At 42.6% G+C, this 18,118-nt stretch overlaps 1 protein-coding gene across 10 annotated transcripts in view; it reads left to right on the top strand.

Annotated features, from left to right (window-relative positions):
- LOC138953836 (cilia- and flagella-associated protein 70-like) overlaps positions 1 to 9,091 on the top strand; it is an 85,940-nt gene extending 76,849 nt beyond the window's left edge. For 7 of the 10 annotated variants that reach the window (XM_070325782.1, XM_070325786.1, XM_070325788.1 and 4 more), the window contains 6 exons: positions 3,501 to 3,706; positions 4,175 to 4,327; positions 4,729 to 4,890; positions 5,422 to 5,511; positions 6,517 to 6,666; positions 7,339 to 9,091. In XM_070325782.1, the coding sequence (XP_070181883.1) occupies positions 3,501 to 3,706; positions 4,175 to 4,327; positions 4,729 to 4,890; positions 5,422 to 5,511; positions 6,517 to 6,666; positions 7,339 to 7,419 (842 nt within the window). In that variant the 3' untranslated portion in view covers positions 7,420 to 9,091. The remainder of the gene's footprint in view (positions 1 to 3,500; positions 3,707 to 4,174; positions 4,328 to 4,728; positions 4,891 to 5,421; positions 5,512 to 6,516; positions 6,667 to 7,338) is intronic. The other 3 variants (XM_070325787.1, XM_070325789.1, XM_070325791.1) reach the window with 1 other exon arrangement.
- The last annotated feature ends 9,027 nt before the right edge of the window (positions 9,092 to 18,118 follow it).

Here is an 18,118-nt window from a genome sequence, read left to right on the forward strand (position 1 = left end):
TTGACTCTGAAGGTCAAGGTCATGTAAAGGTCAAGGTCAGGCATGTGAGTCCTATGGGCTTTGCCCTTCTTGTTTTTCTTTTGAATTCACAAGTAAAATCATTATGTTTTATGTTCTGTTTTGTTTCTCTAATTCTCTTTTTCAGTTTTTGATCATCTCATTTATCTTACTTTTCTAATTAAAAGAGAAAATGCACTTTTTTTCTGTCAAAATTAGTAGGGGGCGGGGGTAGTTAAAGCATCACAGTTCAAGATTGCGCGTGAAGGGTACAGTGTATTTCTTTTAACGGTGGTAAAGTGGGAATATATATAATTCAACTTGGTATCTAACACAATGTCTGAACACTGTAACCATTCTAACACTTTTAATTTATGTTTTTCTGTGATCCATGCTTCAATTCAAAATGAGCTTCAAAAATGGGTTTAAAGGTGGGTTTTTCTGAATTCACAAGTCAAATCACTATGTTTTATGTTCTATTTTGTTTCCCTATTTCTCTTCTTCTGTTTTTGATCATCTGATTGTTATTTTGTATCAATTGCATTTACTGATCTTGTGTGTCTGGAAGATCTTTTAATTTTCTCACATGCATTTAAAAAAAAAAAGAAGACATTTTGTGCTTGTTTGTTTGTTTGTTTGTTTTACTTTAAGTTTTCGCTTTACCAAATTATTTTATTTGTTTGTTTACTTTTTGCATTTTGAGTTTTCACAATTGATGATTTGTGGCGGATTTAATTTTGTTGTGCTAAATCCTCAGATATGGACATGTGTTTTGCTAGGTTGCGAGGTTCAAAGAGAATTAAATTATGATGTATATCCACTTGCTACAAGTTTTGCTAATCTAAGTTTTTGGCTCCTGTAAGCTAGGTTAATCCTAGAACTCCCCTCCCCCCCCCCCCCCCCCCCCCTTTAAAAACAAGAAGGGCAAAGCCCATACGACTCACATGCTTGACCTCGACCTTCAGGGTAACTAAACCTAGCAATGACATCATACACTAAGAACTGATTTACACATTTTTCCTACCAAAATACATGTGACCTTGACCCAAGGTCAAGGTCATCCAAGGTCATGCAACACAAAGCTGTTAATTCAAGACATAGGAAGTACAATGGTGCTTATTGGCTCTTTCTACCATGAGATATGGTCACTTTTAGTGGTTCACTACCTTATTTTGGTCACATTTCATAAGGGTCAAAGTGACCTTGACCTTGATCATATGTGACCAAATGTGTCTCATGATGAAAGCATAACATGTGCCCCACATAATTTTTAAGTTTGAAACAGTTATCTTCCATAGTTCAGGGTCAAGGTCACTTCAAAATATGTATACAATCCAACTTTGAAGAGCTCCTGTGACCTTGACCTTGAAGCAAGGTAAACCAAACTGGTATCAAAAGATGGGGCTTACTTTGCCCTATATATCATATGTAGGTGAGGTATTCAATCTCAAAAACTTCAGAGAAAATGTGAAAAATGTGAAAAATAGCTGTTTTTTAGACAACATTTATGGCCCCTGCGACCTTGACCTTGAAGCAAGGTCAAGATGCTATGTATGTTTTTTGGGGCCTTGTCATCATACACCATCTTGCCAAATTTGGTACTGATAGACTGAATAGTGTCCAAGAAATATCCAACGTTAAAGTTTTCCGGACGGACGACTCGGGTGAGTACATAGACTCACTTTTGCTTCGCATGTGAGTCAAAAAAAGGAAAAAAAAAGTTGAATTCACTCTCGGAATTGTGATCACTGCCAAATTTGTTTCAAATGTATTAATCTTTGGACCTTGACATTTTTATTTTTTTTAAACATGTGCATGTTGGTAGGTTTAGTTCACTTATATTTTCATGACCTTGACGATCAATGGCAAACTTTTTAGCAGTTTTGCTTTACCACAGTTGTTTTTACGCAAGATTCTTTGTATGAGGAAGAATAGGATGAACATGTGAAAAATAGCAAGTACAGATATGGACCAAACGCTTGAACATCTCAGGCAACTAATGCATTTCTTTTACTTTCTTAGGAAGTGACGAGTATGTATAGTCACAGTTTAGTTAATGCTTAGAAGCCTGACAGTTGTGCATTGAGTTCTTGCTGTGTTTGAAGTAGGCTAGTGTTTGACGCTTGGGTTGTGGCTTCCAAGTACATGTACTAGAAGAGCTAGCTTAAGCCCCTTTTCTGCTGTTTCAAAGATGACTGAGTTTAAGTTGCGATTTCTTTCTTTATAGGAACGATATTTTCAAGAGGGGGAGATATTTTGACTTCACAATACAATTTAATAAAACTTTGCTGTCTTCATTATGCCACAGGGTTGAGGAGTATTCATTTTGCTTCATGATTCATATAAAGGGGGAACAAATTAGTTCTAGTGATCAGTCGCTCATTTATTTGACAAATTAATTAACTTTTTCATGAGCAGTTTCCCCAGGACTATTAAACACATGTGTAAAGCGTAATACTACTGTTATCTTTCTGACACAGTGAAGGGTCTGTAACATAATGGGTGCTGGAAGTTTTAAGGGCAGGTGGGCCAGTGCAAAATTGATCAAATTGTTCAAACAACTTTTTTTGATATTTTGACAGATAATGGTTCCATAACATACCTAATATGCATGTGTGTCTGTGTTTTTGTCAAAAGTGTCATATTTATGTGTCAATGAAGACAATATTTGAATAGTTGTATCTTCAACGTTGTTTTTCTCATTTCAGCCATTTTTGCAGCAGTTGCATCTTGGGGGTTGCGTTTTTTCTGGCTGTAATTTAGCTAGAACAATAATTTTTTGTGAAGTTTGTGCAAAATATAACATTCTGAGGGATTACGAAAGGATTTTGTTGCCAATGTATTACAGTCATAACCAGATTATTTCAAAAAATACTTTTGCAGGGGTCACCTTAAAGTTTGACGGTAATTGTAACAAAGAAATGTCCCTAACTCCAAATATAAATATAATAATCAAAATCTGCTTCGTAATCCCCAAGAGCATAAAATATAACAATAATTAGAAGTGTGACAATTATATCTGCTGAAATATTATATCCCCCCTGTACTCCACTTTTGTCTGTATTTGACTGTTTTTGTCGCGTAAAACAAAAACCAGCAACACAAACTACAAAAAGTGACTATCATTTGTCATTGTTTATTTATTTCTTTCATAAAATAACATTCAAACAAAATAAAACATTCAAATTAAAAAAACAGTGCACTGGCCCACCTGCCCTTAAAAGACTGCTCTTTGTGGCTTTGGTCATGTTTTCTTGTTTTACCTACATTTGTTGTTGTTTCTGCACTGTTCTGCTCCCTTGCACCACTGCCTGCCTACCTGCCTGCATGCCTGCATGGCTGTTTCTACTACCACTCCTACTACTACTACTTCTTCTACTTGTCGCCTACCTGACGCCTGCATTTGACCCCTGCCTGCTGCATGACCTCACCATCGTTACCTGCACTCCCCTTTCCCTTCCTACCTGCTGTTTTTCATATGGCTCTCTGATCGGCTCCCCCAGGCTCTATTGTACCCCCCTTGTCAGCAGGCAAGTCCCTCACCCCGTCGCGCCCAGGCAGCCAGCTCAAGGAGCCTGCTCGCGGCACACCCGTGGTGGGAGAGGCTGAGGCCCAAGAGGAGCTGCCGCCACGAGAACCCACCCCTATCCCTGCCATGAGCATCTACATGCAGGCCGTCGACTGGCTGCTGGAGGTCAAGGCCGTTCCTGTGAGTGACTGCTGGCAAGGTTGAGGGGGGGGGGGGGGGGGCATATTTGGGGGGTGTAGAATGTGTCAGGGGATGGTTAAAGTCAGGGAGTTAATTGTGTAAAATGTGGGGGGGGGGGGGGGGGTTGTGAAAATGGTGTGTTTATAATTTTTCTGGTGTGAGGGGGAAAGGTTGAATTGTAAGAGTTAATTTTGTAAAGTTAGGTGTGTTAAGTGTGCGTGGGGGGTTGATTGTGGGAGTTAATTTTATCGTATTTTTACAGTATTTGTTTCGCAGCAAACATTACATTCAGCTGACAGTCACTCTGCCTCAATACTCTGGCTATGAAGTTATGTTCTGTCTAGCTTCTTCTTCTTCTTCTGCGTTCGATGGTTCTGTCTAGCGAACAGCAGCTACAGATTTACACTGAAGATGCAAATGTCCACCATGTCTCTGGGTGTTGCTGACTGTGATTGCTTGGTTGACTAGTTCACAGAGCAGGCTCTTGCTCACGAGCTCCTGACGACGCCAAGCGGCAAAACGCCGGCGTACCACATCGCCACCGCACGCGTCAAACTGCAGAAAGAGGAGTACGAGGAGGCAGAGCAGAGTCTCAACGATGCTCTACAGGTGGAACACCAGGTGAGCATTTCTTTTGATATTCCATTGAATTATAGAGGATCTGGAAAGTTGGAACTTACCTTCCTCTTCTGTGTTCATTGGCTGCAACTCCCATATACACTTGTGTTTTGCAAAAGCAGGTTTTTATATGTAAGTCTTTTTTCCCCCACCATTTAGGCAGCCATACTCTGCGTTCATGGGCTGCAATTCCCATGTACACTCCTGTTTTGCAGCAGCGGGTTTTTATGTTTATGACTGTTTCCCCCTGCCATTAAGGCAGCCATACTCCATTTTTCCAGGGATGGAACTAATATTTTCATGAGGTCAAAGCAAATTGAATCTCATTTTGATTTTTTTCGTGTAGTGGATCTAGGGGCAGTTTGTGTGTGTTATACTGACAATGTGTTTATTGCCATATTGAGAACCCTGACGGCTGGGCGCTGATGGGCCATGTCAAGTACCTGAATGGGGACAACCACGCGGCCAGGGAATGCTACCAACGTACGCTTTCTTTCGTCACCGACGCCACTGAGACGCACTCCATCTACCTCCGTTTGGCCTCCATCTACCTCCAGGATGGAGAGGTGGGTGGATTGGTTTTTGGGGGGATGGGTCTGTAATTAGATGATTCTGTTTGAAAAGCAGTGCAGGTGCCCATATTAGTTTTTAACTGCATGTTTGTATTGATTATCCGTATGGATAGCAGTCATAGACAGTGACAGTTGCTTCAAACAATCCACTTGAGTGAAAGCTTTTAGAAGAACTACAGTGGAAGCTGCAAAGGGAGGACCCTACAATGAGAGGACACCTCACAACCAAGGACACCTTTTATTGTCCCTTTGTCTATTTTGACCAGAATATACCTTTCATGACAGGCCACCTGCATTTTGGGCAGGTCTCATTAGTTACGTGTTCTTTTTTAGCAGGCGCCACAGTACTGTTATATTCTTCTCTTTTCCCCACACAGCCACCTACTTTGTTCGCAGATGTGGTTTTTCTCTCTTATCTCGTACAGTGTTACGTTTAATTGAGAGTAGCTGCTTTGTTCACAGATGTGGAATCTCATTGGTCATCAATGTTCCTACAGTGTGTGATGTTTTTCTGTGTGTTTTCAGTACCAGCAAGCTAAGCAGACGTTCCTGATGGCCTGCAAGAAGTCGCCATCCTGCGTGTCCTGGCTGGGGGTCGGCATTGCCTGCTACAGGGTAGGTCTTGACACCAACCACACCTCCATCACAAACATTCCAGTACACTGGATCCCTCTCATTAAGATCCCCGTTTGAAGACCTCCCCCATTTTAAGAACCTAAGGTTTTTTCCTCAGATTTCACCTAGGGTTTTTACCTCAATTTCACCTAGGGTTTTTTCCTCAGATTTCACCTAGGGTTTTTTCCTCAGATTTCCTGTTCATAACTTGTAAATTAATCTCCATGTTGAGACTGCCAGCCTTTTAAGAAGTGATTTTGTCAGATGGTTTTAGGTCTTGAAAGGGGAGAGGATGGGGTCCACTGTTCATTCACTTCCTTACTGTCATTGAAAGCTTACACAAAGTGTATGGGGACCGTGGGTATTGGGAGAGAGATTGGGATCAAAAGCTTTTCAATACAGCATGTGATTGTAAAAAGGTGAATAGCATATGTATTCAAAGATAATTATGGCTAGTGCTAGCTTTCATATTTTTAATCCGGCTCACTCCCAACCCCCAGAGAAAATCTCTTTGCAGAGATGGGATAACATGTTAACAATGCGATTGGTACCGAAGAAAAATGGGAAAAGAAAGGCCAAAAACAGAACACGCCACGATCAGACAAACTCGAAAAAGCAAGAGAAGTGCAGAGATTGTTCACAACTAACCCACTTATGGCAGAGATTGTTCACAACTAACCCACTTATGGCAGAGATTGTTCACAATTAACCCACGTATGGCAGAGATTGTTCACAACTAACCCACTTATGGCAGAGATTGTTCACAACTAACCCACTTATGGCAGAGATTGTTCACAACTAACCCACTTATGGCAGAGATTGTTCACAACTAACCCACTTATGGCAGAGATTGTTCACAACTAACCCACTTATGGCAGAGATTGTTCACAACTAACCCACTTATGGCAGAGATTGTTCACAACTAAACCACCTATCTTTCCAGCACTCGTCTTTTAACGAGGAAAGACTGTACATTTACATTCCCTTACCTGTGTGTGTTGTTAGCTGGGAGAGCTGGGTGAGGCAGAGGACGCCCTGATGGAAGCCAACATCCTCAACAACTCGGACCCTGAAGTGTGGGGCTACCTGTCCCTGGTTTGTCTGCGTACCGCCCGCAAGGTGGAGGCTGAGCAGTCCTACAAACACGCTGTCAAGGTAAGGGTTGTGTGCACTAGTGTGGATCATATTTCCAGTATGTTGTCATGTTCACAGACACACAATAACACAAAATGTGATCAAGTCTTCACATGGATGCAAACACAGTCTCGTGCACACACACAGTGACACATTCTTTTCATCACGTACACAGGCAAGCGCACACACACACACACACACACACACACACACACACACACACACACACACACACTGACATGTCTTCCATCAGACACATACACCTTGCACACCACATTGACACAGACTCATTCTCTCTCTTTCTCGTTCACACACCCACATACAGTTACTGTTTATGTCCCTTAGCTTAACAGCCTCAAAGGGTCTTTCGGAGGACACCACACTTTCTGTTCTTCCCTGATGAAAAAGACACCCCCCCCCCCCCCCCCCCTACATTTTTTTTTTTTTACATAGAACACAAAAGAAATTTGGCTTCATGGAGCTAAACGTGTATACTGTGTTTTGGTTAAAAAAAAAGTTCAATTTAAATATTTGTAAATAAATATAAAAGAAAAGAGAATTAGCTTTCTGCAGACAAAACTTTATGTGCTGTTTTTGTTAAAAATAAATAAATAAATAAAAGAAAAAACACGCGTAATAGGAAAGAAATTTAGTTTGATGGAGCCCAAACTTTATTGATGTACTGTGTTCCAGCTACAACTGCAAGACGCTGCCTTGTTGAATGAGATCCATGCTGAGCAGAAAAAGGCCACCTTTGGGAACCCTGAGTTTTGAGTGGCTGATGAGCGGAGAATGGCTGGTGTTGAGTGCCTTCATGTTTTTTGCAATTGACGACAGAGTGAACACTGACGGGACTTCCTATGTTGAAACTCTCTTCCCCTCCCACCACATCACCTTCCTAAGAAACATTATATGAAGAATAGGAATTGAATATTATTGAAAGAAAAAAGCGGTTTTACCAAAACTTTTTGATTTTATTTACCTTAGAAAAGTTTTATTTGGTCTCTGCATCAGAAAAAAAATAGTCAGGAAAAAAAAAAATGTGTTGGACCATTTCAGAAAATACACACAAAAAGCCTTTATTAAGCCTTTTAACTCTTTTTTAAAGACTTTATAAATGTCTGCTCTATTTACATTAATTTATCTCATGGAAATCCATGTTTTTATATCTTTATGCTTGTCAACTCTATTTACAAAAAGTGTATTGGACTCATTTTACAGTTTATTGATAAATGAAAAGTTAATACTTGATTTGGAGTTCAAGCCAGCCATTATAACTATAATGCAGTGACTAAAATGAGAGTTGTAATCTTTTTTCTTCTGCATTCCATTTGTCACATTTGATGCTCTCATTTAATTTACTAAATAAAGTATTTGAATGTAGATTTTTTTGGAGTAAGTTTCTGCATATTATAAAGTGTTTCCTGTTGGGTTCTGTTTTGATTTTTGTGTCTGGTCAGTGGTACCTGCGATGAAAGGACACCCTTGGGACCATCAAAAAGTGTCCCTACATTGCAGGTGACCTGTCATGACAGGTATATTTTGGTAGAGATAATAGAGACATGGACCTCAGAATGTGTCCTTTTAAGGGAGGTGTCCTCTCATTGGAGGGGCCACACATTGCAGGTACCACAGTACATTATCTCTCTTTCTCTCTGTCTCTCTCTCCGTCTCTCTCTCTGTCTCTCTCTCCGTCTCTCTCTCTGTCTCTCTCTCCGTCTCAAGGACAAACACCAATGGCTTTTATGCTATATGGCGGATTAAATTCTTGTTCTTGTTCTCTCCCTCTCTCTTTCTATCTCTCTCTGTGTCTGTCTCTCTTCCTCTGTGACCACCAAGGTGCGAAAAGAAACAAAGAAGAAGGAATATCATATTGTTCTCTGCATTGTTCTGTTCAAGTTAGAGTTGGTGCATTTCAGGTTGAATTGGTTGCATGTGTTTTAATTCCTCTTACGTTTAAAGGAAGAGATACAGTTACACAGTGTTATGACTTGTTTCTTATTTTGACAGTTGAGTGTTGAGACATTCCTTGTTCTTGGTCTTTTCACATGACTTTGCTAATGACAGAATTTTAAACTGTTTTGACTATGGTTTAAGCGTTGACTCATTCTTGTTTCCTTGCATATTGATTTAAATTAGTTTGCTTATGACTGATTTTAAACTGTTATGACCATTGTTCAAGTGTGAAGATATTCCTATTGCCTGGCCTGGTGACATGACATTGTTTATGGCTGAATTTAAAACTGGTTGGCTGCATGTATTGTTCTATTAATGAGATACTACTGTTACCAGGCATGTTGACAGCATTGCTTTGTTTATAGCTGAATTTGTTGTGTTATGTGATAACATTTTCTCACAGCCGTTTGGAGTATGTAGGTTGTTTACTGTTTGTCATGCTCTGCTGTTGCCGTCCATTGAACAGAATACAAATGTTGAAACAAGAGAATGTGTGTGTGTGTGTGTGTGTGTGTGTGTGTGTGAGGGAGGGAGGGAGAGTGTATCTATATATATATACGACTTGTGTCTGTGTGTTTGTGTATTTGTGTATTCGCCATGCACGGCCAAAGTTCTCGATGGATCTGCTTCAAATTTGGTGGGCTTATTCAGAGAGACCCCGGACACAACCTCATCGATGAGATATTTCAACACGTGCTCTCAGCGCGCAGCGCTGAACCGATTTTGGTTCCACCTCAGCTATTTTGGTTCCACCTCAGCTACCCGGGCCCCCATACCGACACACCATAGCAGCTACACCACATCACAACGCCAAAGTTCTCGGTGGATCTTTTTCAAATTTGGACACCGTATTCAGCTACACCCCGGACACAATATCATCGATGAGATATTTCAACACGTGCTCTCAGCGCACAGCGCTGAACTGATTTTGGTTTTTGTGTTCATTTCACCATTATAAGTAACTCTTCCTTATCTTCTCCAGTGTTTGGCGTTTATCTCCCTTCCTTCGTGTGGCTTTCCCGTTCAGTTGTAAGTTACTATTACTATTTTTAGAATGTCACTGCGCTGTCCACTGCGCTGTCCACAACGCTTCCCTTGCACCCGTAAGTTGTTCTTACTGTCAAAGTGAAAAGGTCGAATCAATTTATAGCCACGCGAAAAATACACTCTCACCTATCTCTATATATTTATAGATACAGATATGCATACAGTAAAACCTGTCTCTAACGGACACCCTTGGGGAATGGTAATAGTGTCCCTATTAGACAGGTGTCCCTTCTTCACAGGTGGAGGGGCCAGGGCAATATTTTACAAAGAGCACGTAAAATGAACAAGACACTTTTTGTCAGTCCTGTAGTACGGTATGTATTTATTGGATTGAACATGAGACTCACTGAAAATGTGAGTAAACAAATGATACATGTAGCAAACAACAACAACAACAACGTCCCCCCCCCCCCCCCCCCCCCCCCCCACACCTACCCCGTTCCCTACACACACTGTGCATTCAAACTTACGCAAGTCGGACGTCACAAAGCTAAAAATAGCTGACTCTTCATCAGTCATTCAACGGGAAATTCCGCAGTGTGTCTCGACCAAATTGGGTCAGCTCTTGTTTCATTCAGTTTTTCTAGTCTCAGCATAAATGCATGGAACAAAAATTTAGCTGTGTTAACTATTGTTTCCTTCGAACCATTGCTTACAAAGAGAGAGAGATCATCACGTCTTCTTTTTCCGATTTGATCCTCGCGATCTGTGTTTTACCACATCCCATCTCCTTCGCCACATCTCGGCATGATTGGCCGCTATCTAGTTTTTTCAAGGCAGCGACACGCTGCTCTAAAGTCATCGCTTTTCTTTTTCCTGCTGGAGATTCCATTTTCAAACACAGTAGTCTACTGTTGCTTTTGGTTGTGACTGTATCCACAATGCGGAAAAGCGAAAGTAAGCGAAAGTGAGTGAGCAAAAGTGGGTCTCCATCTAAACAAGCCACTGATTGGTCAGAAAAGGGACAGGACAACCAATCAACAACCATTTGTGCTACTGCTACGGCTGCCGAGCACTGACTGCATAACAGTCGAGTTTTCGAAGTTGCGTTTTTATGTACGTTGTGTCCGTTTGTGACAGTGTTTACACTTCCTACGGTCCGAAAAATCGTGTCCGCGTCCGTAAGTGGCAGGTGTCCGCCCGTTAAAGGTTAGTTATTGTTGAAATCTTGTCCGTGCCATGATAAACTGTCCGTATGTAGCAGGTGGCCGTTACAACAAGGGTCCGCTAGACTCAGGTTTTACTGTATATATATACGGCTTCTCTGTGTGTGTGTGTGTTTGTGTGTGTGTGTGGGCAAAAACCTGTGTATTGTAGAGTTCTGTTTGTGATGTGGTCTAGCGGCTTTTGTCTGTCTGTATGTTCTGGCATGTGAGAAGCCACAGCAGATAATATAGGGCTAAGAAATAAGCTCTAAAATTCTCAATCCCGTTTGACAGGACTTCGCCTTCAAAGGTGATTGTGGTGAACCGCCACGCTGTCTGTCTCTGTCTCGCGCCGTTCACCCCAAATTCCCGTTTCTGAGGTTCTGTTGTTAGAATGTCACTGCGCTGTCCAGAACGCTTCCCTTGCACCCGTAAGTTGTTCTTACTGTCAAAGTGAAAAGGTCGAATCAATTTATAGCCACGCGAAAAATACACTCTCACCTATCTCTATATATTTATAGATATAGATATACATATTTATATATACGGCTTCTCTGTGTGTGTGTTTGTGTGTGTGTGTGTGTGGGCAAAAACCTGTGGATTGTAGAGTTCTGTTTGTGGTGGGGTCTAGCGGCGTTTGTCTGTCTGTATGTTCTGGCATTTGAGAAGCCACAACAGATAATATAGGGCTAAGAAATAAGCTCTAAAATTCTCAATCCCGTTTGACAGGACTTCGCCTGCAGAGGTGATTGTGATGAACCGCCACGCTGTCTGTCTCTGTCTCGCGATTCACCCCGGCGAAGCCGGGTATTCCTCTAGTACATGTATATATAACAAGGGGAAGGAAAACTCGAACATCTTGTGTAGAGTGTGCATGGGTTTATTCATCACCAATAAACAGGCGGTCATGGGTCGCCTCACATCATCAGCTGGTACCGGTAGGCATCAGCTTACATACGGTCCGGGAATCACACCGGTGACACTGTGACGGTTCCCCTACGCTTTGTGTTCGGTGCCCTGACCCTTTGTGTTCGGTTCCCACTCGGTTCCCACACGCCAAAATTCGCGGACAAAACATCCATTTATGGTAGTATTACGCAATGTTGCTCTCTGAGAATGGTCTTGTTAGATCTGTGAGTGTTTACACTACATGCCTAGGTGCTGTTGGATTGAAGGTTTTTGATATTTTAGCCGTTATTAGGTAGAATGCCTTCCACTTTACTGCAAAACTGCATAATTCGTAGCATCGGCAAGAAATATCCTACCAAAAAATGCCTGCTTGGAACTGTCCTTGGTCCAGCAAAAAGTTCAACATGTCTGTAGCAGACAGCCCAAGTTTCAAGATTGTAGGGCCATCCAAACAGCCGTAATAATAAAAACAACAAAAGTAGTCAGTGAAATTGGCTGTGTTCGGTTCCCCCACACTTTTGTGACGTAGGCGTGACGGTTCCCATAATTCATTGTGTCGGTCCCCACTTTCTGTGTCGGACCCCACTTTCGACCTAATTTCTCTGTGACGGACCCCACAACCAGCCTATTTTGTGTCGGTCCCCACACCTTCTTGGATTTATGACTTGCCGGTTACTTGTATCATTGTATTCATTGAATCTAATTGTCTCGGAGTTATTTTTCAGCAAAAACCGGCAAGGCAGCACCTTTTGTGATACCAAGTAAGTCAGATGACATCAGTATGTGTGTGTGTGTGTGTGTGTGTGTGTGTGTGTGTGTGTGTGTGAGAGAGAGAGAGAGAGAGAGAGAGAGAGCTCAGAGAGAGAGAGACTAACTTTATTAGTTTATGCCACAAATAATATATAACATTATTTATCTCTGGGACGGTTCCCAGTATACCAGCAAATTATGTGTTGATCCACCCACACCTTCTTGAACTGGCCTTCCCAATATCTACTCTTAGTCTTACGGCCTTGGAGATATGCAATTTGGCACATTTTTAAAATAAAAGATCCACCTGTCGTATGTGAGATTCAGTTTTCAGAGCAAAATGCTGCCCAGGGACTTCTAGTGGTGATTGAAAAAAAAAAAAGAGTACTTGCCTGTGTCAAGTATGTGTCTTTATCCACGCTTGTTGTAAGAGGCAACTTTTCCCAGCTCCTTGTGTTCATGACTGCTTTCTCTTAAAATTAATTACTTTATGACAGTCAGAATACAATGGAACAAGGCTACATAAACCCTGACAGCCTACGACAACGGCCCGACTAAGGCTCAACACCGCGCCAATAAATTCAGCATTGGGCCAATGTTGGGCCATGATTGCTCCGTTTTCGTAGGCTATCAGGGTCAAAGATTGGTAAACTAGTAAAATACATGTTCAGCATCATCAGCAATACCACAAAAGGATTAAAACAAGAAATTCCTCCGATAGGAACTACACCCCCGTCAAAGGGAAATAACCTTCTCAGTTGGTGGCAGTGAGAATGGTTATTTCCCTTTGACCAACGGGGGTGTCCGTCTATACCAGGCCTTGTATAATTTTAATCCACCAATAACTCCCTAACCGTGTGTTTGACTGGTCCCAATTTTTGTAAGGACCGTCTCAGGAATGTATAGAACCTGTTCACCAAGTTTGGTGACGATCGGTCCGTTCATTCTTGAGATCTACTTGCGAACACAAACACATCGAGTGAAACCTATACACACCCCTATACCGGGGGTGTAAAAATCCTATTAGCTGTATGTCAGCGGCACAATGCAACCAGAACCAGCGTTTATGTGGAGTGATCGGGTGCTGGTCACTACCGCGAGCGTCACTACCGCGAGTACCACTACCGCGTCTCACACTAAAGTTGTGTTTCCGTACCCGCGATAGCGTTTTTCCAGCGGTGCGACGAAAATCAAGCACATAGAAAATGACCAGGAGTGTTTCCACACGCGCGACGCGTTAGCGGCGCGACAAGCGGCAAGCGACGCGATTTTTTTGAAAGGGTCCTGGAGCGATTTTTTCGCGTTGTCGCGCGGCAACGCGGGAGTTTACAGATTTTACCGCATGTTTAAAACGCACGGAAACACGTCACGCGTTTGCGCGCGTTTTCTTTTGTCGCTGCCGCTGTCGCGGGTACGGAAACAGAACTTACCGCGAGTACGACACTACCGCGAGTACGACACTACCGCGAGTATAACACTACCGCGTGTCACACTACCGCGAGTATAACATTACCGCGTGTCATTTTATGACTTCCATGGCTGAAGGCAAAGGTTGAAATGTTTCCTTGAAATATAAAACAAAAAGGCCTGGTCTGTTCTCTGAACACTAATTCAATGTTTGTCATGCTAACCAAGAACTCAAAACGATCAGAACACACTATCAGAATACATATAGAATGGGTTGCTTCCAATCAAAGCCGTTAGAACACAAACTCACAAGAAGTAAGTTTGCATGCGTTCTCTCTACGGTTATGGTACTCGCGGTTGTGGTACGCGCGGTAGTGTGACACGCGGCAGTGTTATACTCGCGGTAGTGTCGTACTCGCGGTAGTGTGACACGCGGTAGTGTTACACGCGGTAGTGTCGTACTCGCCGTAGTGTGACACGCGGTAGTGACGCTCGCGGTAGTGTCGCATAACCGGAGTGATCTGGAAAGGTGTCAATCTCTCTCTCTCTCTCTCTCTCTCTCTCTCTCTCTCTCTCTCTCTCTCTCTCTCTCTCTCTCTCTCTCTCTCTCTCACACATACACACACACACACACACACACACACACATACTGATGTCATCTGACTTACTTGGTATCACAAAAGGTGCTGCCTTGCCGGTTTTTGCTGAAAAATAACTCCGAGACAATTAGATTCAATGAATACAATGATACAAGTAACCGGCAAGTCATAAATCCAAGAAGGTGTGGGGACCGACACAAAATAGGCTGGTTGTGGGGTCCGTCACAGAGAAATTAGGTCGAAAGTGGGGTCCGACACAGAAAGTGGGGACCGACACAATGAATTATGGGAACCGTCACGCCTACGTCACAAAAGTGTGGGGGGACCGAACACAGCCAATTTCACTGACTACTTTTGTTGTTTTTGAGTCACTTGAGAAAAAGTGACTCTATGTAATCGGTCAGTGTTAGTCTGTCCGGCCGGCCGTCCGGCCGGCCGTCCGGCCGGCCGTCCGTCCGGCCGGCCGTCCGGCCGGCCGTCCGTAGACACCACCTTAACGTTGGACTTTTCTCGGAAACTATCAAAGCGATCCGGCTCATATTTTGTTTAGTCGTGACCTCCAATGACCTCTACACTTTAACGATGGTTTCGTTGACCTTTGACCTTTTTCAAGGTCACAGGTCAGCGTCAAAGGAAAAATTAGACATTTTATATCTTTGACAAAGTTCATCGGATGTGATTGAAACTTTGTAGGATTATTCTTTACATCAAAGTATTTACATCTGTAGCCTTTTACGAACGTTATCAGAAAAACAAGGGAGATAACTAGCCTTTTCTGTTCGGCAACACACAACTTAACGTTGGGCTTTTCTCGGAAACTATAAAAGTGACCGGGCTCAAATTTTATGTGAACGTGACTCCCAGTGACCTCTACACTTTGACGTCTGCTTTGGTGACCTTTGACCTTTTTCAAGGTCACAGGTATGTCTTGAAGGAAAAAAATTGAAATATCATATCTCTGAAACTATTCATCGGATTTGATTCAAACTTTATAGGATTATTCTTTACATCAAATTATTTACATCTGTATTGTGTTGTGAATAGCAATTTCTTCCTGTCCATCTGATGCCTCATATAATATTCAGAACTGCGAAAGTGACTCGATCGAGCGTTTGCTCTTCTTGTTATTATTACGGCTGTTTGGATGGCCCTACAATCTTGAAACTTGGGCTGTCTGCTACAGACATGTTGAACTTTTTGCTGGACCAAGGACAGTTCCAAGCAGGCATTTTTTGGTAGGATATTTCTTGCCGATGCTACGAATTATGCAGTTTTGCAGTAAAGTGGAAGGCATTCTACCTAATAACGGCTAAAATATCAAAAACCTTCAATCCAACAGCACCTAGGCATGTAGTGTAAAGACTCACAGATCTAACAAGACCATTCTCAGAGAGCAACATTGCGTAATACTACCATAAATGGATGTTTTGTCCGCGAATTTTGGCGTGTGGGAACCGAGTGGGAACCGAACACAAAGGGTCAGGGCACCGAACACAAAGCGTAGGGGAACCGTCACAGTGTCACCGGTGTGGGAATGATCAAACTGATGAAACGCAGCCAGAAGATAAAAAATGTGGTCACTGGTTCAAGATGGCACAGTGCGTAAATGGACAGTTCTAGAGAAGTACCAGACTGACTGCAGCTATAAGATGATAGGGCGATAAAAGTAGTGCGCTGACCACACGCTGAAAACTCAACTTACACAATAAGTTGCTTAGAAAAACTTGCCTACGTGCATACCTTTTAAAGGCACAGTGCAGCTCACAGCCTTCGTTTTGCGTTTTTGTTGCAGCTGAGTGCATTTACAGTTCAAAAATCCTCCTATGGTAGTGAAAACAAACCCAAAACTACCCAACGACGACACTGAGTACATCTGTGAAGCTCAACAGTTTCTTGTTCACGCGGCCAGAGGTGTTATATATGTGTGTATTTTGTGTGTGTGTGTGTGTGTGCATACATGTATGACTGTGTGATGGGTAGCATGTAATGCAATGGTGCACGCAAAGACACGCACACACACAAACACGTTGACGCTCAGATGAAACATACACGAACACACCAACTTCCCATACACACACATACACTGCACACACACACACACACACACTGACAGTGATACACACGCATGTGACACCCGGCACACCGAGTTCACTCGTGCAACTTCACACACTGCACTATTATGTACCAGCACAAGCAGTATATGTGTTCTTTCTTTCTTTATTTGGTGTTTAACGTCGTTTTCAACCACGAAGGTTATATTGCGACGAAGTATATGTGTGTATAGTATATAGCATTGTGTGGACTTTACCACAGAACAGTGCCAAAAATGTGCACTTTTAGGTCACCAGATGACCTATGCTATCTGAATTATGCCCCAAACTATGTTAGCCCCTGCTGGTTGACCAGGATTGAACCCGTTAACTTGAAACTGAAACTTCGCCGCAAGGAAGCCGCGTGCACGTGAGTGTGGGTAAGGTGGTAGAGAGAATAAGCCTACATTTGCGCTGATAATGATTATTAATGTTGCTGCTACCGTATTTAGATTTGGTTTTGATGATAGTTGCTTTCAAATACCACCGGCCCGAAGCGTAAGGTCTTTTAGTGTGTTGCAGTCTGGTATACTATTTTCTCTCTGTGTGTGCGGTAGATATTGATACACGCCAGTCTGACCCCCCCCACACCGGCACACACACACACATACTCTCTCTCCGAGTCTCTGAAACACACCCTCCCACCCACACACACACACACACACACGGCTCGATCACGTAAAGGCACAGTAAGCCTCCCGTAAACCATCACAGAGCTCCCCGAGCGTCTACATATACAGTACAAGCATACTTCCATTTGAACGCTCACCGATCGGGAACATCCTGGCTGCTTTCTGTCGAGCGTGAGAAATTTTCAAAGAATTTATTTTCGTGGACTTGCACCTCTACAACAATGGCGCCTCGTTTTGGTGCTGGACGGCTGTTATGAATATTCAATACCGGAAATCACGCCCGGACAGTAAGCCTCCCGTAAACCATCACAGATACTGTCAGGCTTTTACACACAGTACAAACACCCTTCCATTCGAACGCTCACCAAACGGGAACATCCTAGGTGCCCTACGTAAAGAGCGAGCAATTTTTGAGTCACTTGAGAAAATGTGACTCTATGTAATCGGTCAGTGTTAGTCTGTCCGGCCGGCCGGCCGTCCGTAGACACCACCTTAACGTTGGACTTTTCTCGGAAACTATCAAAGCGATCGGGCTCATATTTTGTTTAGTCGTGACCTCCAATGACCTCTACACTTTAACGATGGTTTCGTTGACCTTTGACCTTTTTCAAGGTCACAGGTCAGCGTCAAAGGAAAAATTAGACATTTTATATCTTTGACAAAGTTCATCGGATGTGATTGAAACTTTGTAGGATTATTCTTTACATCAAAGTATTTACATCTGTAGCCTTTTACGAACGTTATCAGAAAAACAAGGGAGATAACTAGCCTTTTCTGTTCGGCAACACACAACTTAACGTTGGGCTTTTCTCGGAAACTATAAAAGTGACCGGGCTCAAATTTTATGTGAACGTGACTCATTGTGTTGTGAATAGCAATTTCTTCCTGTCCATCTGATGCCTCATATAATATTCAGAACTGCGAAAGTGACTCGATCG

Source organism: Littorina saxatilis, linkage group LG17 (genome assembly GCF_037325665.1).
Source record: "Littorina saxatilis isolate snail1 linkage group LG17, US_GU_Lsax_2.0, whole genome shotgun sequence".
Classification (NCBI taxonomy): Eukaryota; Metazoa; Mollusca; class Gastropoda; order Littorinimorpha; family Littorinidae; genus Littorina; species Littorina saxatilis.